The following is a 25289-nucleotide window of genomic DNA, read 5'->3' on the forward strand; positions in this document are numbered from 1 at the left end:
TTTCGCTGTGGATTCGTGCCGTCGCTATGGCGGCGCGGACATTAAGTAAACAAGGACGTGAAAGGCGAGCAATTGCGGGAATCGGAGTAGCAGAGGCCGTGTCTGGTAATAGCGCGGCAGCACGCTGTGAACACGCCTCGCGCTCGGGCTCGCGCTCGCGCCCCTGACAATCCCGCTTGCTCTCCACAGTGCTGGTGAAGGGACAGGTCACCACGAAGTATTACCGCATGCTGTCAAAGCACGGCGGCTGGGTTTGGGTACAGAGCTACGCCACTATCGTACACAACAGCCGCTCCTCGCGCCCACACTGCATCGTCAGCGTCAATTACGTGCTCACGTGAGTCCCAGGCCTCTTCGCCTCGAGCGCGCCGCTGCGCAAATGTGTTGCTGAGTGATTTTGTGTTGGCCTGAGTGTGCGTGAGCAGACATGACTGCCACGTTAATGTGGTTTGGACGATGACTGGAGGGATGTTGAATACTAAGACCAAGCGTGTAGCATTGCACTGGGCCACTGCAGAAAGTAAAATCTCAGGTCCCGCTCAGCCAAATACATCATCATGGTAATATGGAAAGCTCCACTTAGTTTCCCTTAAGGGCAGAGGTTGATTATGTGTGTGACATTAGAGTGATTGTGTGTGTGTGTGTGTTTTTTGTAGAGATGTGGAGTATAAGGAGTTACAGTTGTCTCAGGACCAGAGCAGAACCAGGCCTGCTCATTCCTATAAGAACTCCCTCCCTTCTGTGCAGGACTCCCGCAAACAGCTCAAAGCCAAAACAGCCCGGCTCAAAACCAAAGCCAAAATGTGCCCTTATCCGCAGGTACGCCAGTGTAGCTACTCGCTGTGCCGCTAATGTGAACGCATACATATTCAGACCTGCACACGGACACACACACACATATGTACATATGAACAAATAAACATTCACAAAATGCATTCCTGTGGGTAGGCTGGCTGACTTTAATGTACCTCTTGGCGTCTGGGTGATGGTGTGTATTCCTCTGCCCAGATGTCTGTGCCTTCTGAGAAGCTGGACTCTCTGCCTGAGGGGGGCTGGAAATCGAGTCCCCCGTGCAGCCTGTTGTCCTGCCGGGAGCAGAGTGCCGTGTCCCTCCCTCCGGCCCCCGTCTCCGTCCCCGAGCCGGGCGAGGTGCTCCCTTACACCCTGCCCCTGCCCTACCCCTACACGCATGCCCACGCGCACCCGCCCGCCCCCTGCAGGAAGCCGCGGGCAGCGACGGGATCTCCGGAGCGGGTGGCGCTCCAGCCCCTCTCCAGCCTGCAGCCCCACAGGGAGGTTCCCTGGGGCGAGGGAGGCTCCCCCAGACCTCCCCTAAATCTCCCCACGCTGGGCTCCAAGCCCCCCCCGCACCCCCACTCCGGCAGCCCCACTGCCTCGTCTTGCTGCAGCAGCTACACAGGTAAGCAGTTCCAGCCTGAACCCGAATCGTGCGCATTTTGGAGCAACTGATCTCCACCGACTGGCTGAACTGGGAATGTTTGTCTTGCAGACGGCAGTGCGGTGGGCAGGAGATATCCCAGCGAGGCACTGCACGACGGCTTCACCAGCTGCTCCTCCTCCCGGCCCGGCAGCCGCTTTAAAGAAGAACCGTACGAGCATCCCGCCCTCAGCCGGGCCAGGCCCGACGGCCACCTCTGTGGGCTAGGCGTACCGGCCGGCGACCCGGCCAGGAGACCTCACCTCCTACGGGACGGCAAAGACCCGGCGGAGAGGATGGAGGCGGCCGCTCCGTGTTCGCTGCTGGGCGCGGCCGTGCTGGGTAAGGGCGGTGCCGTGCTCCAGGGCCTCGGCCAGCACTGTCCCATGCAGGCGGCGCTGGAGCAGAGACACAGGCTGTGCGCGGCGGCCCAGACGGCTTACGACCACCAGGGGGAGCATCACGCATCCCTGGGGCCGTGTGACGGGGAGCGGCGCGTGGCCCGGTTGACGGAGCAGGCGAGGGGGGAGGAGCGGAGGGTTCTGATGGGTATGGGCCTGCAGGCGCAGCCTCCTTACGTGTCCCTGAACTTTCACCACGTGCTAGCCAAGCACGGCCCCTTCCCCACCACGCCTTATTCGCTCGGCCACCTGACGGAGAGCTACGGCTATCGGGGGGAGGAGCTTAACCCTTACATGTACAGGGGCCCCAGCCCCGCCTCCAGCCCCTCCCCAGAGGGCCACAGCGAGATCCCTCACTACATTGGCACCTCTGTCATCATTAGCAATGAGAGGTGACACGCTCAGTGTCAAGAGGTCGTGTGCAGAGGTCGTGTGCTGTAGCAGGTCACGAGTCTCCACAGGAGAACACACGCACTCTTCTGTGCATCAGACACCCTCATATAAGCCAGTGTGGCCTCCACAGGGAGCTGCACATAACTTCAGGTATGAGTATATTATATTTTTGCATTCAACATATCCAACAGCGAGTGATTAATAAGGCTGCAGAGAAGCTGGTGTGATTGACTGGTCCTCTCCACGACTGTATGTTTGCGGCGCCTTTGAACAAGTATGTTTATACTGGACGCACAGTGAAGTCGCACGAGCAGGATGCTATAATGCTTTACTCTGCAAGCAGCTCCCAGTTGTACATTTGGGTTTTAACTAAGCATCAGTGAAGTCCTCTTCTGGCACTAAACGTTCACTGATGTACTATAAAGGAACAAGAGAGCAGGTTAAAAGTTACACAGCAACCAAAACAAACATACTCATTTTAGCTTTAACAAAAAAAGTTTAGTGCGTTCTTTATATTGACCTAGAACAAAGCGGCAGTAATATCCCGGAAACGCTGTATATACCGACGGTGCTGGGACTGGCTGTCTGTGTGGACTCCGTCAGGCTCTCCGTCCTGCTCACGGCTGCAGCTGAGAGGCTAAAACACCAAACCCAAACACAAAGAGAAATTGCTTTCAGATGATCTCGAAAAAGTAACGATTTTCACGTTGAGTCTGAATAAACAGTAAATGACATTAAATGTTGGTTGATGTCTGTTCATTATGTGCCGGCTGTCGTGCACTGTTCCTGCTGTACAGCTCCAGGTCTGTCATTTCCCGTCTCTGAGCAAATGAGAGGACGACCGTCCCGGAGCACTGAAGACAGACTGAAGACAGACTGACTGCTCTCTCTCCTGTAGCACACAGTATATATCACATACTGCTCTACAGCACACATGCTAAATGCCTCTGTACTCCCAACCGCCAGTCTGATCCTCGGTTATTGAAGCGCAGAGCGCCGTTAAATTAAAGCGTCGCCAACAGCTATGTCATGAGTATATTTCCCTATTCCTATTCCTTTAATAACCCTCCCAACACGGTGCGAGGGGACCGTTTGAGCTGTGGACGGTGTGTGTTGATGGAAGTAGGTGAGGTTTTTGGAAATATATCTTTGAAGATGAGTCAGAGGCCAGGCAGCAGTCTCTGGAGGGATCAGCTTTAGATGTGATATTATGCAGCTAATATTAAAGAGGATAGATCCCCGCTGACCCCGAGGACCTCTCCAATGCTATTATTTAATAGGATATTGGGGAAGTGGCGTTTAAAGATTTGAGTGGCGCTATTTGCTTAATGAAGTTTAGAAGCAGATAGGATAAAAGTGGGGGGGCTTGTGTCAGGTGGTGGGAGTGAGACTTTGCCCTCTCCCCCACACACACATCCATATTTTCTCACAGGATTTTAAATATATATATATATATATGTATATATATATATATATATATATATATATATATATATATATATATATATATATATATGAATGAGGGAAATTGTTATATATATAATGCGCAAGTATATAAAGGTTTTCTAGATTCCTCTTCTGGGCCAGCACACTGTGTGTGTGTGTGTGTGTGTGTGTGGGGGGAGGGTTGGGTAGTGGGGGATATCGGACAGTGCAGCGTCCTTGCAGGGGCACTTTCACCTCATCACAGGCAGGGAGGGCTCAGGCACAGAAGGTGTGACAGACAGATGAGGTGATCTTCAACAGGCCAGGATGAGCTGAACGGAGCAGAGGAAACCTAACCCTCTCCTCCACACACACACACACACACACAGTTAGCCCACCTGCACACCCACAAGGCTCCCGCACACCTCATCACTCCATGCTGAACAGGAGGAAGAGCAGCAGGAAGCTGGAGGTGGGGCAGCTTGGCCTGGGGACAGAGATCACGCGTTCACCCCAGAGAGCTGCCACACTAGGCCCCAGTGTCCAAGAGTGCGGTCTCACACAGACACAGTCTCACACAGAGTGGCTAGACTACAGCTAGCGGGACTCCATACATCATTGATTTACCCTTTCCTTGTTGTTCTTTAACTCATTTTTTTACTACTACTATTACGTCCACCAGAAGATGCAGTTTAAAATGTATTTTTATTTGAACTTAAAGCAGTACTGTAGTACACCACAGATGAAATAGCTCATCAGTATACAAACTGTGCATTGTGAAATATAAAGTTACTGGTTTGTAAACAGATAAAATATACAAATCACCTCTAAATCTAATAAGAAATCATTAGACATGCAGACATAGCAGTCTCTGCAGCATCTCAGAAACATCGAGCTGTTTCACGTGCATGTCTAGTTAGAAACCGCCTTTGAATATTCACAAAACTACATCTGACCAATGAAATCTTAATGCTTAAAATATAATTTTACCATGGTTCGTAAAACCATGGTGTGTAAAACCTTGTACAAGACTTTAATTAGTTAAGCACATAGTTTGCTTTTGAAACTTAAAAGGTTAAAAAAAGTTTTAAAATAAAACATTAAGATTTGCTAAGATGACAATGAACCAACCGTGTGTTTGTTCATAACTGTTGTCTTTTTTGCTGTGAATGATGTTTTCAGAGCTTACCTGCATCTTTGGGTCACCATGTGGTGTTAACGGCAGATAAAGTACTGCTACACATGTTTTTAACAAGCTGAACTTTTATTAATAGAAATAAAACATTCAACTAAAACTTAAAAAATCAGAACCTATAGAGCAGAGTGAAAACAGCATTCCTGATAATTTAGCTAATGTGCTGGACTACATATTACATTCTCCCCAAATCTTTTAAATCTATATTCATTTTAAGAGGCAGAAAAAAAACTTTACTAGATACACTTTAATAATATACATTGCTTACATTTTTCTCCAGGTATGTTTAAAAAACAAAAACAAACAAAAATAGATTTACAAAAACAATTCAATACCATTGGCCTACTCGGGTTAACTGAGGTTAAGACCTTTCCTAAATCCCGGAACACTAAATATCCAAATTCAAAATCAATTCATTTAAACAGCACCAAATTGCCCAAGGCCGTCTTAGACAGCCCTCCACAGCACAGTGGAGCAGCAGGACGCTACAGAACATTAAGGGCTCAAAATAAAGCTGGTGCCTTAAAACTATTTTCAGCAGGTTTAGACGTTTGCTGAAACAAAGCTGATTTAGAGTCTTGGAATGCAAAATCTATACGATTACTGAGAGGGATCTATGCCTGTAGTTTATGCCTGTAGTTTATGCCTGTAGTTTATATCACTTGGTGGTGTTGTGTCCGGAACTGTTCACGTGTGCGGGTTGGAGTGGAGTAGAACCCAAGTGTTTGCTCGTGCATGTCAAAGCAGTGGCTCTAGTGCTTGGTGACGACCAGGTTCCGCATCATGTCGAAGGAGTTTCCGTCTGGCTGGACGGAGACCAGGCCGAGCTCACGAGAGTTCACTTGCAGGAAGCCGTGATCGTCCAGTCCCACTACGTCCGCCACAGGTCCGTCCTCACTCCACAACCGCACCTGTGTCCCGCTACAGGATTACAGCAACACACACACACACACACACACACACACACACACACACACACACACACACACAAACACACACACATAAATATGGCATATTTAGAGCTACGACAGTAAACAAAGAAGAGAGTAGGGCATAAGAAAGTCCAGGGGGGGGGTGAGAGGCACTCACCCATGTATCCAGCGCTCGTAGTAGAGGGGCAGAGCAGCCTGGGGCCCCTGCAGCTGGAACTGGGTGACGAGGGTCTCCAGCAGGGTGACGGCACGGGCGATCAGCTGGGCGGGGCTGAGCGGCTCCAGGCCACACCCACGCTCACGGTTCTGCTGTGCAACCAGGTCGTTGACGCAGATGGTGGGGTTGCTGTTGCTCACGTTCAACCCACAACCTCCGCGGTGGGGATGGAGAAGGTGGAGCAGAGATCATATCAAATGGTGCTATTTAAATGATAAATATCATGATTTGATTTTAGGTTTCAGTGTTAATCATTTGCAGGGTCATTAGACCGTTACCGATGAGGAGATGAAAGGTGGAACCCATCACAGTCGAGTTGACCAGGATCCCGCCGAGCTTCATTAAGTTACTATAGTAAATGTCATTGGGCCACTTAAGTCTCAGGTCAATATCCTAAAGAGAAAACACAGCAGTATTATAGAACATAAAGCAGTTCAACATGGGTTTGCCACATTGTGTCTGGTCTGCATATGTGAAGACTCGGATACCGTCAGGACAAGCATGCAGCCACAGCAAAACACGTGAACCCAAGTGTATCATCAAAACACACACACACGCACACACACACACACACACACACACACACACACACACACACACACACACACACACACACACACACACACACGAGTATCATCAGGACACGCGCGCATGCACACACACACAAACACACGGAACATTTAGTACCACCATCACTGAAAACTTCCTACAATGATTACAAACTTATTTAGCACCAGCAAAAAAAATAATAAAACATTACAGTAATTGTTTTAATACTAAAAGTTTTTTTATTACAAAAATATTACAAAATATTTTTTTTACAAATTACAGAATTACAAATATATATATTAATAGTGAGACTCTCGTGAACAGATCATTCAATAAAACGCCTGAAGCGATCTGCTTCTCATTTCTGTGAGGAGGGAAACTCAAACACTCAAAAAACTCAAACACTGTCACTTATTCATACCACATCCCATAATACTTCCTACATCGTGGGACCATACATAATCAGTCCACACAAGCGCACACACACGCACACACACACACACACACACACACACTCGACATGCTTCAGTGGCACAGTGGCAGAGAAATACATGACTTGTGTGTGGCTCCAATCAAACACCCCGTATGTACACACCCTCACATCTCCTGCCTGTGTGTGTGTGTGTGTGTGTGTGTGTGTGTATGCCACTGCAAGAACTCATGCGTTGTGCTATGTTTGACTGTGACATGACTGATTAGTAAAATAGACAGCAGCACCTGCTTATGCGACCTTCTGGCTTTCTGGGGGCCACAGGTTTCACTAGGTGTGTGTGTGTGCGTGTGTGTGTGCGTGTGCGTGTGCGTGTGCGCGCGTGTGCGTGTGCGTGTGTGTGTGCGTGTGCGTGTGCGTGTGCGTGTGTGTGTGTGTGTGCGTGTGCGTGTGTGTGTGCGTGCGTGCGTGTGCGTGCGTGCGTGCGTGTGCGTGCGTGCGTGCGTGCGTGTGTGCGTGCGTGTGTGTGTGTGTGCGTGCGTGCGTGCGTGTGTGCGTGTGTGTGTGTGTGTGTGTGTGTGTGTGTGTGTGTGTATACCTCATAACCAGGCAGCGTGCGCACTGCTTCCACCATGGCAAGGGCAGCGAGGTGCTGCAGGAAGGGGATCCTCTGTCCGAGGGTGGAGCTCACCTCCACCTGCAGGTGCAGCGTGAACATGGCACAGCCCAGGGGACTCAACCACGCGTTCCCACCACGCCCTACCACACACACACACACACACACACTCACATGACCACCACACTCCAGTTGTGGCCACAAGGAGTGGTAGTGGAGCGCTCTGTGTGTGTGTGTGTGTGTGTGTGTGTGTGTGTGTGTGTGTTAAAGGTGCAGTAAGGGAGAAGAGTCACTGCTAACCTTTGCCCTTAGTTTGCCGGGCTGCCACGGCGATTAGCCCCATATCCCTTGGTAACTGCATCATCATCCTGTTGAGAACAGAGAATCACATCAGCAACGCTCATCTGACAACACGGTTCATTAGCATAGCAAAACATTATATATCATCGTATGTCATAAATGCACACAAAGCAGAAACATAAAAAGACACAGGAAAGTAACAACACGGAGGTCACGTGCACCTCACCCTTTACTCTCGCTGCTGTGGAGAGACTCGGCCGGCCTCTCAACCCGCTGGACTTTAACTGAACTTTGACCCCTATCACAGCGTTTCTACCCCAATGCTCCCATCAAATAACACCCCCACCAAAGCAAACAAGCATCCACTTGACCTCATGTCACTCACACACACACACACACACACACACACACACACACTTCCCCTGGCCACACAGCAAGGTGACACTCAGGTGTCAATCACACTCTAACTACTGAACAAACAGATAATCACACTGCCAGATGCAGCGATGTATCAGACACACAGTCGATGGGGAGGGAAGCAGCCTGCTAATTACAATAATCATCAGCTTAAAAGTAAAACAGATCAAAATGCACAAAAGACTGCTTTAAATTAATCATCCAAACATATCACTCTATATATATATATATATATATATATATATATATATATATATATATATATATAAAACTAACATATATTGCTACAACACCTCCCTTCTGCCTCAAAGCAGAGAATGTTGGCTATTTGTTCTGAGTTAATATCTATTAAACATCAGCTCAGGGTGAGTGCCATTCGAGCAGACACCTTTCCTCACTCAGGGCTACATATTAACTGTGACTAAGAGCAAAGGTGTTGACTGGTTTCCCATCCTTCCTCTGACCCACTACAGAAGTGCTTTCCACACTCTTCACCGTCTGCATGGAGAGAAACGGCCCATTAATCTGTGTGACCATAAGGTCTAAAACCATCGTCTTTTTAAACAAATGGCCACACTGTTGGGAAAACTATGCTAAGCACCCGACTTAAAAACTTTTCACCCACACAGACGTTTGCTCGAGCAGCCGGCCAGACTCCTTAAAGCGGAACGTAGCCCCCCCCCCCCAGTCTTCACGTCCCAGAGAGGGCACTGTGAACGGGGTCTCCCAGCAGACTGGAAAGGGGCCTAAAGGATCATCCAGAGCTACAACATTAATGTTCTGTAAAATGTGAATTTGAAAAAAAAATCCGCCACAACTCATGGCAGCGATATTTGTGATGTCTAAGCAGCCGTTTCTCGAGTCGTTCGTTCCAATCAAAAGAACTTTGCCTCCTTCCAGGGCAGCTGGATGTTACATTCTCGGGAATCTGGAGGGAATCTTGGTGCAATCTGTCATTTACAGAAAATAAATTTACACAAGAGCTTAACTGGAGAGAGCCTCAATCTCCCCGGCCAGGGAGGCCGCTACCCAGAACAGCAACACCGGCCTTTCTGATGCAAAGAGACAGAGTTGTAGAGGGAGACTTCAAACTGGGCTCTGGTAATCCGCTAAATTCCCAGGCCAAACAATCGACATCAACAGCAGGCTGGGACAGCATCTCTATTACAGATCTTCATCTGTGTGGAATGAAAAGGAACTACACAGAGAAGCAACACCTCTGAAACCAAAGCTCTGGGCTAAACTCCACTTTCCCAACGTCAGGCCCACAGAAAATACAGCCAGCCACACAAAGCAGTCTGCTTCTGGAGAGAAAACGTCAGCTCTTAAGAGGAAATGAACAGATCGGCGGGCCGGAACAGCAGAGGGCCGGCGTCTGGAACTGCCCCTCCGAGCATTACCGCGTTCACCCGTCATCACAAACAGCAATCCAAGAGACATGCAAATGAGGCAGCAGAACAGGGAGGGGCAGGAAACGAATGCTAATTCGTAGACTTTGTAGGAATTCCTCTGCCCAGATGTAGGTGGCTTGAAACGGACACGGCCAAGCAGCCGAGAAACTGCCGCCACATGCCGTCACAAGAACGGCTCCCAGAACGTGGGCGGCTGGAGCAGCTACGTCAGCCTCTGCCGGCACAGGACTCCATCCCCGAAAAATGATGCGTGTCTCTGAATATCCACTGGGAAAAGAAAGCACGCTACATGTTGTGAACACTTTATTAACTGAGGCTTCTCCAATATTCAGATGGGACAGTAAAATTGTTTTAGGAGAAGCATGTGACGCCGTGGATCATTTTAAAAAGACGTTTGTTTTTTTCTTTTCCTTTTTTAAATGCTGTTTAAATAGAGTCCGGTTTTGTGTATTTGGTTAAAAGACATGGTTGAGAAAGACAAAGAAAACCAGACAGACAGACAGACAGACAGACAGACGGGCGGCAGAGAGGCAGCTCCGGCGTCTGGGAGCGGGGCACAGCCGGCAGGATCCTGACCCCAGACGGTGGAGGCCGTTTAGGCGAGCGGGCGGATAATTGGGCGCTTGCGCTGTTTGGCAGGAGCACCAGAGAACCCCGCGCGCGGATCGTGCCGAGCGCCACTGCTTTACGAATCAAGAGGGGACGAGGGCGTCCGGGAGGCCGGCGCGACGCTTCACGCTCCTTCAGCCCCACAAATGAACTTTTAATAAGAACATCAGCGGCTAACAGGGCGAGGAGAGCCAGGCGCGACCCCTCGGCCACCGCCGCCGTGCTACACGCTCCTGCTAAATCGAGCACACCTAAGGGAAGGTGCGATACAGCACACACGTGTGAGCAAGCGTGCGTGCGTGCGATGCCAGCAATTGTGTGTGAATGAATAAATGCATGCAGCAATGAATACCTATTACAAGGGGAAGGGGAATAAACTGTGTTCAAGTAAAAAAAATAAAATAAAATAACCAAAAAACATGCATATTAAATAACTTACTTCAGAGGAAAAAACACATTTATTTATGTTTGATTAAACTTGTTTGTTTAAACAAATTTGAAGTTGCTAAGCCCTTTATTGTGCAAACTGTTTGAGCAACATTAAGCTTGATTTTTCAGCTATGAGCAAGAAATAGCAAGAAAAGAGAGGGCTGGTCACTCCACGAGGGCCGGTCACCCCACGAGGGCCGGTCACTCCACGAGGGCCGGTCACCCCACGAGGGCTGGTCACTCCACGAGGGCCGGTCACCCCACGAGGGCTGGTCACTCCACGAGGGCCAGTCACCCCACGAGGGCCGGTCACCCCACGAGGGCCGGTCACCCCACGAGGGCTGGTCACTCCATGAGGGCTGGCGACTCTCTCCGCCTTCCCAGCTCTCCTTCTCATTCTTTGTCCGGTTGAAATCAATCTTGCGAGATTAGCATGCAAAGCAGCGGCAAATTAATTTCTGCTACACAAATATGAGATCAGGCTCGGATCAGCCCAAACATCTCTTTCCTAAACAGAGTAATGCTCTTACAGGCTCAGAGAGGCGCCCTCAATAAGAGCCCTGGGAGCGGGCGGGGGATGGGGTGTGCGGGCCTATCCGGGGGTGTGATGTGCTGAAGTGGACCGATCTATTATCAGACAGAGCTCAAGTCTGTGAGCTGTGAGCAGCGCATTCTTCCAAAGTTAATCTCATTTTGAAAGCACATCCAGCGAGCGGCTCAGGGGTCGTCCGTGGCCCAGGAACCCAAAATGCATTAGAAAAATTCCCAATAACCACCACAAAAGGGAGCTGCAACAAGGGAGGAAAAAGGGCTCGCAATTAGCGATTAGAGAGGGCCCGGCGGGCCCCGACGGGCCACGGAGCGCTGCACGAGGAGCCCATCAAACCCTGGCCTTCCAGACACTCTGCCTCTCTCTTTTGGCAGGGGACATAAAAGCGCTGCTGTAATCCTCCCGGGGCCCGCGGTCCCGTCCCAGCGGGCCCGGCTCTGACCTGCTGCGCCCAGGGCCGAGTGCTGGGAAGCGGAGACGGGCAGAGGGGTGGACGGTCTGGCACCGGAACAGCCTCGACCGTCGAGAGACAGTCACTCGGCTGCCGCCCGAACGAAAAGTGAACAGCAAGACCGTGTCCAGGGCCAAGTGGGCCGAGACTCCCGGGGATGTTCCAGGGAGGTCAGTCGTGGCCTGTAGGATGTAAAGGACTATGCATTTCACTAGGTCGGGAAGCACCATGAAAGTCATACTGATGCGAATTCAAGCAGCGTGCAACACCCTCGAGCACCCCCCCATTGGAAATGTTGTTGATCCAGGAGTGGAGGTTCGGCTCCGCGAGCTGGAAAAGGATCCGGCTGAACGGCGAAGTCTGGGGGGCCGGGACGAGAGGACTCGAGCGGAGCTGGGAGTGGAGCCCTGCGTGAGTCCTGGTCCAGTCCGGGCAGAGGAACCACCGGTGAAAGAGCAGCAGGCAACACTCAGGAACTGTGGGACTGTGCGGAGGGGCGAGCGTCGCTGTAGTGCGCCTGATTACACGCCCCACGTTGCACAGGGACACAAAGGGCTGAAAGGAAGAGAACACCTCGGAAGGAGAGGAACAAAGATTTCACCAGCGAGACCTCCTTCTGTGTGCGTGTGTGTGTGTTTGAGAGTGCAGATCACAGGCAGTTGAGCCTAAAGGCTCACTTAACCACACACACACACACACACACACACACACCAGAGAACACACTGCCACAATCAGAGAAGGCAGAGGGACACACACACACTTAGACAAAAGCGGGATTTGGCAAGCCAGCTCTCTGCGCCTGCTACAACCGCGCTTATTCTTCCACTCTGTATCAAACAGCCCAGATGAAGACGCTCCCCAGTACCGCCTCCAATCAAGACGGCACAGGACAGAACCCACGCGGCTTCTGTGCAGAACGCCGCCCACGAAACCATAAGAACGCGCGAACCTACTGAACTTAGCAACCACCACCACCACCACCAAAGACCTGAAAGCCCAAGAGAATCATTCATAAAATGTTGCGACACCTTTTCTGGGTTACAAGTACAAAAGAAACCCCAAACATCTGACTGGACAAGTGTCTTCTGCAGAAGAGCAGGGTCAAACGGAAAAGGCGTGTTCTAGACGATCACCAGTATTAATGCGCACCTTTAAAAGTGGATTTTCTCCAGTTAGCATAAGGACATTAGTATTGATCAATGGCAAGAATAAATGTGATGATCAATACAAGAGCACTAATCTGTAAAGGTGATTAATTGGAATAATCCTGTTTCCCAAAGAGCAGTGCAAAATTATCATTTTCAAACATCAGCCAGGAGCTGATCAATCAAAACTATTCTCCATTACTGAAGCAAGCAGAATACAGCTCTCACACACACACACACACACACACTCACACACACACACACACACACAGTTGACAGCCTAAACACCTGATTCAGCAGTGACACCAGTGCCCAGGACAAAGAAGCCCTTGAAGCTCATGAGGTTTTGCTTTATTTTTGCTTTTTTTTTCGTGCTTCATTTTATTTTTTTTGTAGTGGACCAACTTTTTTTCATGCTTGCAATTATTATCGCCACATATTGCTTAATGTGCCAAATTCTGAATATACAAACATTTCCACATGATGTGTGTGAGTGTGAGAGAGAGACCCCCCTCTGCTCCGGGCCTGAGCCCATCCTCCGAACCTTCCTCCACTCGGTGGAGATGTAAACTCTTATTCCTCTGCCCTGTGCCAGATGGGAATATGGAATAAGGACCCATGGCATCTGCTTACAATTTCAAATAATTGGCGGAGGAGCATGCAAGGTCAATTGGACCCACTTTTGCTTTATGTACAAACCTGCTGCTTTAGTAACTGCGATCTTTTCCCGTTTTTTTACTCCCCCACACACACTTCTGACACGGAGTCGGTGTTTTTCACAGGAAACGGTGTCTAATTCCACACAGTGTCCGTTTGGATTTTGGATTCGCTGTTAAAACAAGCGCTGATTACAGCAAGGAGGGTTGACAGCAGCACCTCTGTCAGCGACGTGTGTGTGTGTGTGTGTGTGTGTGTGTGTGTGTGAGTGAGTGAGTGAGTGTGTGAGTGTGTGTGTGTGTGTGTGTACTGCTGTTCTTTAATTACTGAGAACGGAGGAGGAAGGTGTCTGACCAGCCTGGTTATGTTTCATCCACTAAAATACATCCATCCGACAGAGAAACACTGCAGGGGACCTTGTGAAACCTACATCAATTTACCAGCCAAGAAACCAGTAATCTGTAGAGGAACTAAATGATTATGTACCGTTATGTGGTTAAACATATCAAATCTCCAGTATAACATGAACCTTCGGTGACTGCGTTGCCTTAAACTGAATATGTCAAAGGAAACTTTCTTTGCATCGCCTTCTCTCCAGACAAATGGAAAATATGAGAGAGAGAGAGGGAGAGAGAGAGAGAGAGAGAGAGAGAGAGAGGAGAGAGAGAGAGAGAGAGAGAGAGAGAGAGAGAGAGGACAGAGGATAGCTCTGGGCACAAGTATCAGATTTACAACAATGTGTGTGCAGATGGATGCTGAATGACTGTTCCTTTCTGCTTAACACATAAGCCCCTCCCACAGTCAAGGGCCAGGTGCAGTTAACCTGGACCGAACAGACTGATGGTGTCCACCTGACCCAAACAGCCACACACAGTCACCTCTGACCACAGGAACCTTGCACATGGCTCACAGAAGACAAGAAGCTTTTCCAATGAAACGCCTTAGACCATCATAATGATGACAGAGACTCCAGTAAGGTGAAGAAGTCACTTCTGCTTGAGCTGGTAAGAGGAGGTAGTGGAAGAGGCTAGACCTGCGGGGAGGGGTTCTGATAGACCTGCAGGGAGGGGTTCTGATAGACCCGTGGGGCGGGGTTCTGATAGAGGTTCTGATAGACCCACAGGGAGGGGTTCTGATAGACCTGCAAGGGGAGGGGTTCTGATAGACCCGCGGGGAGGGGTTCTGATAGAGGTTCTGATAGACCTGCTGAGTGGGGTCCTGGCCCTATGCTCCAAGGGGCATTGGGATTCTGGCCCAGTTGTGACCTTGTGAGAACACTGGCCTGTCTCTCACACTGCTTATTATTAGTCTGTGCTGGTCAAACAAAGCACTAATACTCTGGCCAAACATGCTGTGCTCCCTCTCACACACACACACACACACACACACACACACACACACACACACACACACACACACACACACACACACACACACACACACACACACACACCATGCCCCCACTCTCACACAGCATCCCCCTTTTCAGCTCAGTTGTCAATAAAAGCGTCTTTAGCGACAAGACAGAGTTCTCTGAGCAGCACATAGCCAGCAAAAACTCAGCCCTGGGTTATTACCCGGCCCACGATAGCTTTCTTTATCCCCTGAGAGAGAGAGAGAGAGAGAGAGAGAGAGAGAGAGAGAAAAGGGGAATAAGGGATGAGTTTTTTTTATCTCTTGCCATCAACCCAAGACTTTCCTTTACTTCCTGAACTGGAATAATTTCATTTTGTATGAATTTAATCAGCACTTCAAAGTAAAAACATGAATGAAAAGATTGACCCTAGTCCAGAGATGTGGTACGTGGACATGACACAGCCTGACCGTCTCTTGACCAAACGGCCTTTAGAACCCCAACCATTCACCCACGCTGACCCGTACAGACTCAGAATAAACTATCATTGAATTTGCTACGACGCTTTGAGAAAACCTGAAAGCGATGGTCTGCTGTACTGGGCACAGTGAGGCAGTCAGGACCGCGTGCTTTGGAGGAGACATTTTGTCTGTAATATACCACACAGACACATTCAGAGCAGCATAAACCACAAAAGAGGAGGAGATGTAGGAAAAGAATAATAACTACTTAATCAGACTGTAACAGAGGCCATCTGGGAAATTACTCTCATAATCAAGCCAGGAGAAATCAAACTGTAGCTGCCCCCCCCCCCCCCCCCCACCTACTACCCCCCCCCCCCCCCCCCCCCCCCAGCTTGGTGCTTTTTTCAGTACCTTACGACCCTAATGACAACACTGTCACTTCCAATCACTTCAGCCGCGCTCCAGAATCCATTTTTCAAACTTTATGACAGCTGTAATGGCTGCCACCTGTGGGGCCGTCCCCGCCTGTCGAGCGGCCAGTCCCCGGCGTGCAGGAGTAGCCGCAGACAAAGGGCTCCATTAGGTTCGGACGGCCCTACTGCGGTGAGCTCACTCAGCCATTAAATGAGTTCCAGCTCAGATCTCTGATCACCCCCCCCCCCCCCCCCCCCCAGACCACACCGCCCCAGCAGGTCCGCCACAGGCCTCCCGTCACCGACGCCGCCACCTCTGCGGACCCCGTCGGGCTGATCCCAGATCAGACCTGGGTGCTCTCGCTCATTAGGATTAGGAGATGAAAGGGGAAAGGTGGACTGATCCTGGGTGTGTATGAACAGACTGGATTTCACTTGGACTTCAAGTGGATTTTTTTCCACAAAACAACTTTGTTTTTCATGTGTCCATTAGACAATAATAACAATATATAAAATATGTAATAACAATAATCACATTTTAAAACAAACAAAACATACAAATATAGGAAAATAAAGCACCGTAGTGTGTGCACATATCCGTATCCACACAGCTACTACTGTCGCATGGTGAAACGGGCTCCTTCTTGGAGGACACCTACCCTTCCAGAAGGTCCATGGTGGTCGTGGTGACGTCGGCGTACAGCAGGGTGTGTCCCAGCCTCTGGCTCCGCAGGTGCCGGCTGTAGGTCTGCATGCAGAAGTGCTCGGAGAGGCTCTCAGGGGCCTGGAGGTGCAGGGCCAACTCCCCCTCAGCCGGCAGGACCTCGTCCCCGGGGCCCCACACCACCCTGAGGACTCCACCGGAGCCGATTACTGCACCCTTGTCATCCACATTCCCACGCAGCCAGTGCTCAAACGCACTCCTCAGCTCCTGTAGGGACACACGGTGGGAACGGCGTGAGAACCCCGGGACGGAGAATGTCCGCGCGGGGGCCCCTCGTCCGTCTACGCTCCGACTGAAGCGTCTTTCTCCTGGGGGGGGAGTTGGCTCTTTACCCACCTACATCTTTCTGATGCCCTGTGGTAACATCTGTTCTAACAATAAACGGATTTTATTCCTGTCGAGCTTTATTTGAATAGAACTTTATTTCAATAGAGCTTTATTTGTATAGCAGCTTTCCTAATAATTGAGGCAGGACCATGGCCGTGGTTGCTCGCGGACCGGTCACACACCAGATGACATGGTTAAAAAAAAGGCTTACTGTATGTGTTAGAGAGTACAATTACAACCCTTTTGTTTTTACCCCCAAGCAGCCTGTTCGCTGTAACGATTCTTCACTGTGACGCTTAATGAATTCTGACAGTGTTAAATGAATTCCATAGGGGGCGTTAAAACTATTTGTTAATCAGCTGCTGATTAATGAACCGGATTATCAGCTAGTGATGAACAGACAGCTCTGGTAGAGGACAGGTAATTTCATCAAAATGTTTTGTACTATTTACGGCAACCTGGACGATCCACACGTCTGATCGGCTTTACGGTCTGCGGCCTCTTTAAGTGGACAACAGGCATGGCTAATCAATTAGTGAACCCACTGGCTATGTTGTAACTTTCTCCCCCGAGAAGCCAAGTTTCGCTTGTAACACGAGCCTGTGTTCGAACTCGGTTACCCAGTGCAGCCATACACTACAGTCACTTCAGGGATTTTCTTTGGACAAATTCACTTATATTAGTGACAAACCGCATAAGATAAAGACACTCGCTGCTCCTGGGGGGATGTACTCAATCAGCAGAAGGGCTTCATTTGATATGTATCTGTAATCATGTGATTGCAGCGGTAGACGTCCATGTCCTGTTGCCATAGAAACAGTCCGCATGTTGAGTAAAACATCTTAAATTTAAATCAATCACAATTAATGTGACTAATGCAGAAAAACACTTTGCATCAAAATGGAATTTAAATCAAGGAAATCCAATGTGCTAACATTGGAAAGTACAGGCTGACACGCTGCTCAGATTTATAAGGTTTAAAAGGAACTAGATTTAAATAAAGTGTAAAAAACAAATCAGGAAAAAATGGAAACAAGAAAGAAAAGAAAAAAGAAAGGAAAGCTGAATTTCAGAAGATTCATTGTGAAGGCAGAACACACACCACCACACACTATCACCTTCTGAGCTTCATGTGATGCAGGGCGGATTCAGTGTGTGTGTGTGTGTGTGTGTGTGTGTGTGTGTGTGTGTGTGGTGGAAAGTGAAAATCTTTTTATTTATTTGTTTTACTTGAAAACTGAACATCAGCAAATAAAACAACAACGAATAGATGAATGAATTCAAAATTATTCCAGGTGCAGCCTGAGCGAACCACATACTGATCAACAGTCCTGTACAACCCACACGGACCGCGTCTCGGAGAAAGCCCAGAACGAAAACACGCATTCCGACGAACAGCGCGGCAGACCTCCACGGACATGTTTCCGGCCGAGAGACAGAATTTCCTCCATAAGGAGAAAATTCGATTTCCATCAGACAGCTGAGAAGCTGCTGGCCCAGCCGGCGTCCCTCCGACACCAGGCTCTGAGAACAACACCACAGCGAGGAAGATGCTGTAATTAGCAGGTTCTGAATGAGTGAACATATTGGTGCTTAACCAATCAGAAGAGCTTATCGGCACGTCCCAATTGTGGGACTGTAAAGAGGTGCAATAATAGAGTCCCTGTGGGCCTGTTAACAGGGAGCTGGGGGAGAGGAGGGAATAGCCTAATCAGCCAGTGCTGAGGTGAAAGGTCATTCTGCATCAACACGGCACACCGCAGCAACAAGGAGACCCCCAGAGCAGCTGATCCTCTTCCAGACGCGCGTGCGCGCACACACACACACACACACACACACACACACACACACACACACACACACACACACACACACACCTCCTGGGGTCTGTGTGGAGACAGGGAGGTAGGGGGTGTCGTACTATAAACGTGCAAAAAACGAGACACAGAAACAGACCGCGATACAACACGTGTTCACTAGTGACGTAGTGATGGCTGAGCCCGTGCGGTTTTGGTGAGGCCCGGCACCAGCGAAGGTCTCTGGGCACACCGCAGAGCGCAGAGTGTGGCGGGACAGACGGAGACAAAGAGGGACGGAGAGGGAGACGGTGAGGAAAGACGAGCGTTGGAAGAGAAATAAAAACACGATGTGGATGGGCTGAATGTGAGAGGGGGACACAGGAGAGACAGACGTGTGCGCGAGGCAGACGAGAAGTATCGGCACGCACGGCGAGGCGGTGTCTACAGCGTGTGTGTGTGTGTGTGTGTGCTTTTCTGAGTCCCCCAGCCAGTGCAGAGGGAGACGGCTCTGGCCTCCGCACACAGTCCTCGCTCTCTTCGGCCCAGCAAGGTGCACAGAGCACACACTATTCTCCTGCAGGAAGCACCAGCTCCGTCTGGAAGCAATCACACGGCCATCAGAAGGCTGTTTGTAGTAACACAGAGTGGCCAGGGCAGGGGTCAAATGTCACATTTCAACCCAAACAAACCCAATCAAAATAATAAAATAATAATAATAGGATACGTCCTCGGAGATTCGACGTTGTGTGAGACGGAAGGGGCCAGCTGAGGTCGAGTGGGAGAACAAATGACTAACTTTGTCAGAAATCATCCAAACATCGCGCCGTAAATCATCTCCAAGCAAACCAAACACGGACCTGGTGGTCAAGGTTCAGCCTCAGCTTCCAGACTGAAGCAGGTCTCAGAAACATGACATTTACAGTGCGATAGCAAAGTCTTAATGAACTCCTTGACTACTAAAATCAACCTCTTACTGTAAAGGAATCACTGACAAAGGAAACAGAACTGGTCAAACTTCTCATGTTGGTTTGCGTTGGAGCAGCAGCTTAGTAAAACATTACATGTACACTTGCTGCCATCTAGTGGACAGTTGAACACACAGTTGAACGGGCACGTAAGCCGGCTATGAATGTCTCTGAAAATTCCATTACAACAAACATGGCAGTGACACTCTTTAGAAAAACAACACAGTATGACATTTAGTTACTCAAAAAGCATTACACATTAAAGAATCTCAGGCATCATGGACCAGTAGCATTTGTGTTTTGAACAGTGACCCACATTGGACAGTGGAAAATGGGACGAAATTGGACTCTAGCAGCAGAAACGGTTTAAGTGGGCAGCGCTGTAGTTGGAACATGCAAGTTGAGATGATGAAACAGATGATGGACTGGAGATTATACGTCAAAATCTCACCAGCTGCAGATGAGCGTTTCATGAACACACAACACTCCTGATCCTTTGTGATACTAACACAGTGACCAACATCGGCATATTCTCCAAAACCATTTCTCATCAGACTTCCTCTTTCCTCTGCCTTCCCTGTGGAACATGTACTGTGTGTTGATGTAAAATAAGGCCGTGTCTGTAACCAAAGACCACCATTGTCAAGTAAATGTTTTTGATGGAGTCATGGCAAGGAACCAGTGAGGACAGGTTCACGAATGGAAAACAATTTTGCTTTTTCTGTATGTAAATGTCAAGCACATGCAACCCAAAAGGACTTACAACAACTCTAACCTGATTCTGATAGGAAGCAGGCTGCCATTTTTGATGTCCCGGAAAAACTTTGCATGGCTTGAAGATGCACATGATCCTGGCATACTCACTAAATCAATCACTTAACACTTTCGTCATAAATGTTACTGAGTGATCTTACTGGTTAACCTAGATGAGTCAATGGACAGTATATTTAAAGCAGTTACAGACATTAAATGTTAAAACAGATATTCAAGCAGCATCTGGGAACAACACTTTACTTCCTGTACCATTTCCTCCTACTTCCTGAAACCCTCTTACCTAGAGTTCTTACATATGAATGTTATTTACATTTTTTTATATAAATGATCATTTTAATGTCAACCCTGTCAATTTCCATAAGGTTTTATCCATGTATCTGCAAATGAATGAGTAATGTGCATGACTCACAGGCTGGGTGGAGAGCAGGTACACAGGACTGGGTGGAGGCACCTGGCTCAGCTCGCAGCTCAGCCCCAGAGATGTGAGGATCTCCGTCAGGACCTCGTAGCGCCTCGCGTTGCTCATTTTCAGCTCAGAGAAGTCTGCCCCACCCTGTACCTGCTCAGAGTCTGGAGCTGTCTCTAGACACACCTGGGAGAATGGAGAGAAAGAGAAAGGAAAGAAAGAAAACCAAAAGAATATAACTGGTCTCTGTTCTGCAGTGTGAATATATACTTGAGTAACAAAATGCCATAAAATATGAAATTCCACCCTGTGCCACTGCTTACTTATTTGGACAGTGTGTGGTTTTTTCTGTACCTGAGAGAGCACGGCCTCTCCTCCGTCGTCCCCGTGACTCACTCTGACGATGACGGCGTCCCTCTCCGGGTGGTCCTGGGTCCTCAGGTCGCCCCACACCTCCACCTGGCCGCTGGCGTCTCCGTCTCGGGGCTCGCACTCGTACGTGGCGTCCCCGGCCAGCACGCTCAGCTCCACCTCCGTGCTGTCGGCTTTGGTGAAGCTCATCCTGCAGAGGCGGCCGCGCCGGCCCTCCCTGGGCACCAGGCGGAGCCCGGCGGGGCAGAGGGTGGAGGAGAGCCCCAGCACCCTGCCACCCTGGCTCAGGTAGGTGAGGAAACACAACTGTAGCTGGGGAGTGAGCGGCCCGTCGTCAGCCAGGACCAGCAGGGCGGCGCTCTCCATCCAGGGTTCGGACAGGGCCTGGTGGGGGCGCAGAGGGTAGACGGCATAGCGCTCCACGTCTACGCATTCAGCCAGCAGGGCGCGGACGAGGCCGTAGCGCTCGTCACAGCCCCCCGTGAACACCAGCACGTTGGGCGGTTTGCCGCAGGAGTTCGAGCCCCGGCCTCCGCCCGCATCCGCACCTCCGCCCGCATCCGCGCCTCCTCCGTCATCGTCGGGCAGATCGGGGATGTTCTCCACCGATGCGAACTTCACAGACTGGATGGTGCTGCTCTCCAGCTCCAGACACTCGTGGCAGCTGGACAGGTGGAGGTGGCGATGGCCCTCCATGTGGTGGTGCTGGGCTGGCGTCTGCAGCGCCCCCTGCAGGACGCCAGCAGGCCTGCTTTCGCTGGACGGGTCCGAGTCTGAGTGCTGGCGGGTCGGCGAAGGCGGGCTGCTGCTCTGCTCCTCTGGCTCGTCTCTGGCCTCTTCCCGGCACAGGGAGGCGGAGCACGGAGCAATCTCCCCCGGGAGCCTCACAGGGAAGACGGTGGGCTGCTCCTGCTGCTGTTCAAAGAGCTCCTTCAGCGCAGACTCCCTGAGCAACACCGCTACGCAGGACACAACAGGACAAAGCACAGCACAGTGAATACTCACACAGAAATAATACAGTGACCACTAACTTCAATTGCAGGAATATCCGCCAAAAGCCTCTCACGACTCTTGAGCAACCGATTTGCCTTTGTGTGCAGTCATAGATGTTTGCCCAGACAAAACCACATCAAGGGACTGACAAATCCCCCCCCCAAAAAAAACATCACGTTGAACTGACACACTATTTTTTCTGGAATGAGGCCGTTTTCCATTTGCAGCCGATCCTCCAGGAAAGCCACTCCCAGTGTGCTGAAGTTCTCCACGCTGGCCTCTGCCACTGCCCGGTACGGCTGGCCGGGACTGCAGGCCAGGGGCAGGCAGTAGTCAGACCACCTCAGCACCTATGCACAACACAATTGGTAGAGCGATGGTGCCCAGGACATTAGAAACAGTTTGTTTACAGCCATTTTTAGTGCTTTCATTTTTTTAATCACAACTGTACAATATATTATTTAACTGATGACAAGAAACAGCAGACATGAAGAAAGCACACAATATTTCAAAAACACACAACTGTTAGCAAAAAGTTTACTTTTTGCTAAAAGTACTAAGTACTTAGAACTTAGTAAGGTGCTAATAAGATTATTAGTCATGCATTTGTGTTGTAGAGGGAATCTGCAGTAAAATGCATACTTTCTTATTGAATCTTTGTGGAGACTGGTCCACTCCACGCTCCGCGGTAGCCTCTATAATAAAGGCCACATTCTCTAGTCTATGACCTCTAATCAGAGATGACCCCAGCAACAACGTCCACTTGCTGAGGTCGTCACATGTCTAGACATAATAAAACAAGCATGCAGTTACACAAGAGGCATAACACGACACAGTGAGTATTAAAAACACACCAAACATTAATACGCATTCGTTTTGGTTTTTATCATGCGTGGCATCGCTGTAAGATAACAGGATAAACGGTTGTTTCTTTTTTATTATTTATGCCATTCATTTACCTGGTGGCGAGAAGTGCGCGCGAGCACGCGCACGCACATACACGCGCGCGCGCGCACGCACACGTCATTTGAAAGGAAAAAAAAAGACTAAACATGGCCAGTCACCTGCAGCTCGGTGATGTAAAGAACCTTGTTTCCCAACTTGAGGAAGACTGCGTCCTCCTGTGAAACCGGAGTGTGTGGTTTTCTGAGAGGCTGCTGGAGAGTCGGGGCTCTTCCTCTCTGGCGCGACACCTCCGCTCTGAGCGCACAGAAGGCGAAGCTGCTCTGGCTCCCGCACAGCCTATGTAACGCACTCCGGATAACGCCCGTGTAACATTTCTGGAAGCGCACCCAGAGGTAGACGTAGCACAACGTTATTAGCATGTTTATCACATCGGGAACGCTGTTTTAGAGCCACTACGGCCTCTCTAAGCCCCAAGAGTCCACTGTCATTTGCACTTCCATGTTGTCCCTCCACATGCTCCACCTCTTCCTCTACGTCACTGACTCGTTACGACGCAACACTCAACTTTGTTTTACGACTTACACTTAAACATTTTCAAATTTATTCTTATTTTAATACGTTTAGTAGTAAAAAAATTAAAATAGTAATAATTAAAAGATAAATTTGTTTGGCATTCGATGTAACGCGTACGTTAAATGTGTCTGCATACATAATTCCATATTTAATATCTGCTGGCGACGTGAGGGTCACAGGTGACGCCCCTTCTCGGGTGTGCGTCGTGCACACACGTGCCTCTGTTAACTCACCACGCCCGCTTTCTTCTGCCCACTTCAGATGGTCACTTTCCGACGTGCCGGGTGAACATTCAAGATGCTCCCGTTTAGTTTAGAGTCGGAGACCTCACCTCTACTTACACAAGTGAACAGACGGAATACAGGACGACCAATCGAACAGGAACCGGCCGGGTAAGTAGACCGTACCTCTTCACACCTCTAAACAATTCCTTTTTTTATTTATTCGCGTTTATATATTGGGTTTTTGTTTTTATACAGTTGCTCAGTGTTATGGAGACCATGGACCTTTACTATAAGAGATACACAGCTGGAAATGGTAAAAGTCTCAGTTTCCACATGTTACCTAAATATCATACTGTGTAACTGAACATTTGTAACATTGGAAAATTGCTTATCTTCTCAAACAAACAAACAAAAAAACAAGACATCTACTGGATCAAGGAGACAGCTCTCAAAGGACACACACACTTTTCATCACCCAGTAAGGTAAGTGTACACCTTAATAAACATGCAGGTTGAGATTTTCATGTGTGCATGTATGGACACACACACTGTACATATGTACATATCTTGTAATCCTGTAGCCCGGCCAAGCTTAGATACTACAAGCTTTAAATCTGTCAGTGATGCACTTATTAATTTCATAGTGATTGAAATCTCAATGCAAAATGATTATTTTTATGCATGTTTTATTAGAAATGTGTCTAATTGTACCCTTCAGATTGTTCGTGCCTAGATCAAAAACTCAGCAGTATCTGTCTCACTTGGGAAAGATTGTTCTGGCCAGCTTTCCTGTTCAGGCCACGCTGCACTTCTATAATGACGACTCCAGCTCTGAAGAAGAGATTGAGGATGGTGAAGAAACTGAAGCAATACTTTAGGCCTCGAGTGTTGAGGAGCAACTGGAGGCCAGCAGCCCATAACTGGGAGTCTGGGCCTCATTTGGCCCATGATAACGTCTGGCTAGATGCCTTCAACTTTGCCAGTGGTTGTTAGCATCAAACAGGCCAGTGGATCAGTGTCATGGACAAATTTCCTGCCATTTTTCTTTTTTCATGGTCCTTGCTCACCATCTGGGTTATAGCTCACCCCGCAAGAGAAAATGTTTTCAGTGATCCTTATCCAAGTAGTGGACCCCACTTCCAAATTTGGACAGACTCGGATAATACTAACTTGCTGGGGGCTGGTTTCCCCACACAACAGCTCATGCACAATCCTACACCGAGATGTATTTTCAGGAAAGGGTCATTACTGGCTGTAATTTAAGCAACTGTTACTTCTGTCCTTCGCTGGCGTCGGAGACTTGCGTCCAGCCAGTGTCCTCTGCTGGGGCTGGGCGGCTGCTGTTTTGGAAACAAACGCGTGAAAGAGCAGGGGGTAATGGTAGTAAGGCCCAGGAAGCACGGCCTGGCGAGGGAGGATATAAACCCGA

General features: G+C 49.3%; 2 protein-coding genes across 3 annotated transcripts in view; one reads left to right on the forward strand and one right to left on the reverse strand.

The window, feature by feature from the left end:
• Positions 1-2971, forward strand: part of sim2 (SIM bHLH transcription factor 2) — a 13440-nt gene extending 10469 nt beyond the window's left edge. The window contains exons 8-11 of the mRNA XM_077020049.1: positions 190-337; positions 657-819; positions 1009-1420; positions 1511-2971. Coding sequence (XP_076876164.1) covers positions 190-337; positions 657-819; positions 1009-1420; positions 1511-2235 — 1448 coding nt within the window. The 3' untranslated portion in view covers positions 2236-2971. The remainder of the gene's footprint in view (positions 1-189; positions 338-656; positions 820-1008; positions 1421-1510) is intronic.
• Positions 2972-4484: 1513 nt separating this feature from the next.
• Positions 4485-23612, reverse strand: hlcs (holocarboxylase synthetase (biotin-(proprionyl-CoA-carboxylase (ATP-hydrolysing)) ligase)). Of its 2 annotated transcripts, XM_077020055.1 has the most exons (11): positions 23222-23612; positions 22800-22940; positions 22345-22507; positions 21147-22123; positions 20796-20978; positions 16457-16728; positions 7897-7964; positions 7579-7739; positions 6280-6394; positions 5942-6155; positions 4488-5773 (listed from the first exon to the last, which is right to left on the reverse strand). In XM_077020055.1, the coding sequence occupies exons 1-11, from the start codon at positions 23480-23482 to the stop codon at positions 5605-5607; spliced, it is 2724 nt and encodes a 907-aa protein (XP_076876170.1). In that variant the 5' UTR covers positions 23483-23612; the 3' UTR covers positions 4488-5604. The 2 variants fall into 2 exon arrangements, with proteins under 2 accessions (XP_076876171.1, XP_076876170.1); XM_077020056.1 differs by lacking the exon at positions 22800-22940 and having other exon boundaries at positions 4485-5773.
• Between the last annotated feature and the right edge of the window lie 1677 nt (positions 23613-25289).

Source organism: Brachyhypopomus gauderio, chromosome 10, assembly GCF_052324685.1.
Source record: "Brachyhypopomus gauderio isolate BG-103 chromosome 10, BGAUD_0.2, whole genome shotgun sequence".
NCBI lineage: Eukaryota > Metazoa > Chordata > Actinopteri > Gymnotiformes > Hypopomidae > Brachyhypopomus > Brachyhypopomus gauderio.

Excerpts from the sequence above, each read along its gene's own strand:
- hlcs (XM_077020055.1), bottom strand. The coding sequence starts at position 23,482 with ATGCTAATAACGTTGTGCTACGTCTACCTCTGGGTGCGCTTCCAGAAA. Across the intron at positions 22,124-22,344 it reads CATTCCAGAAAAAATAGTGT|CGGTGTTGCTCAGGGAGTCT; the intron begins GTCAGTTCAACG and ends TGTCCTGCGTAG. Across the intron at positions 7,740-7,896 it reads CCGGCAAACTAAGGGCAAAG|GGCGTGGTGGGAACGCGTGG; the intron begins GTTAGCAGTGAC and ends TGTGTGTGGTAG.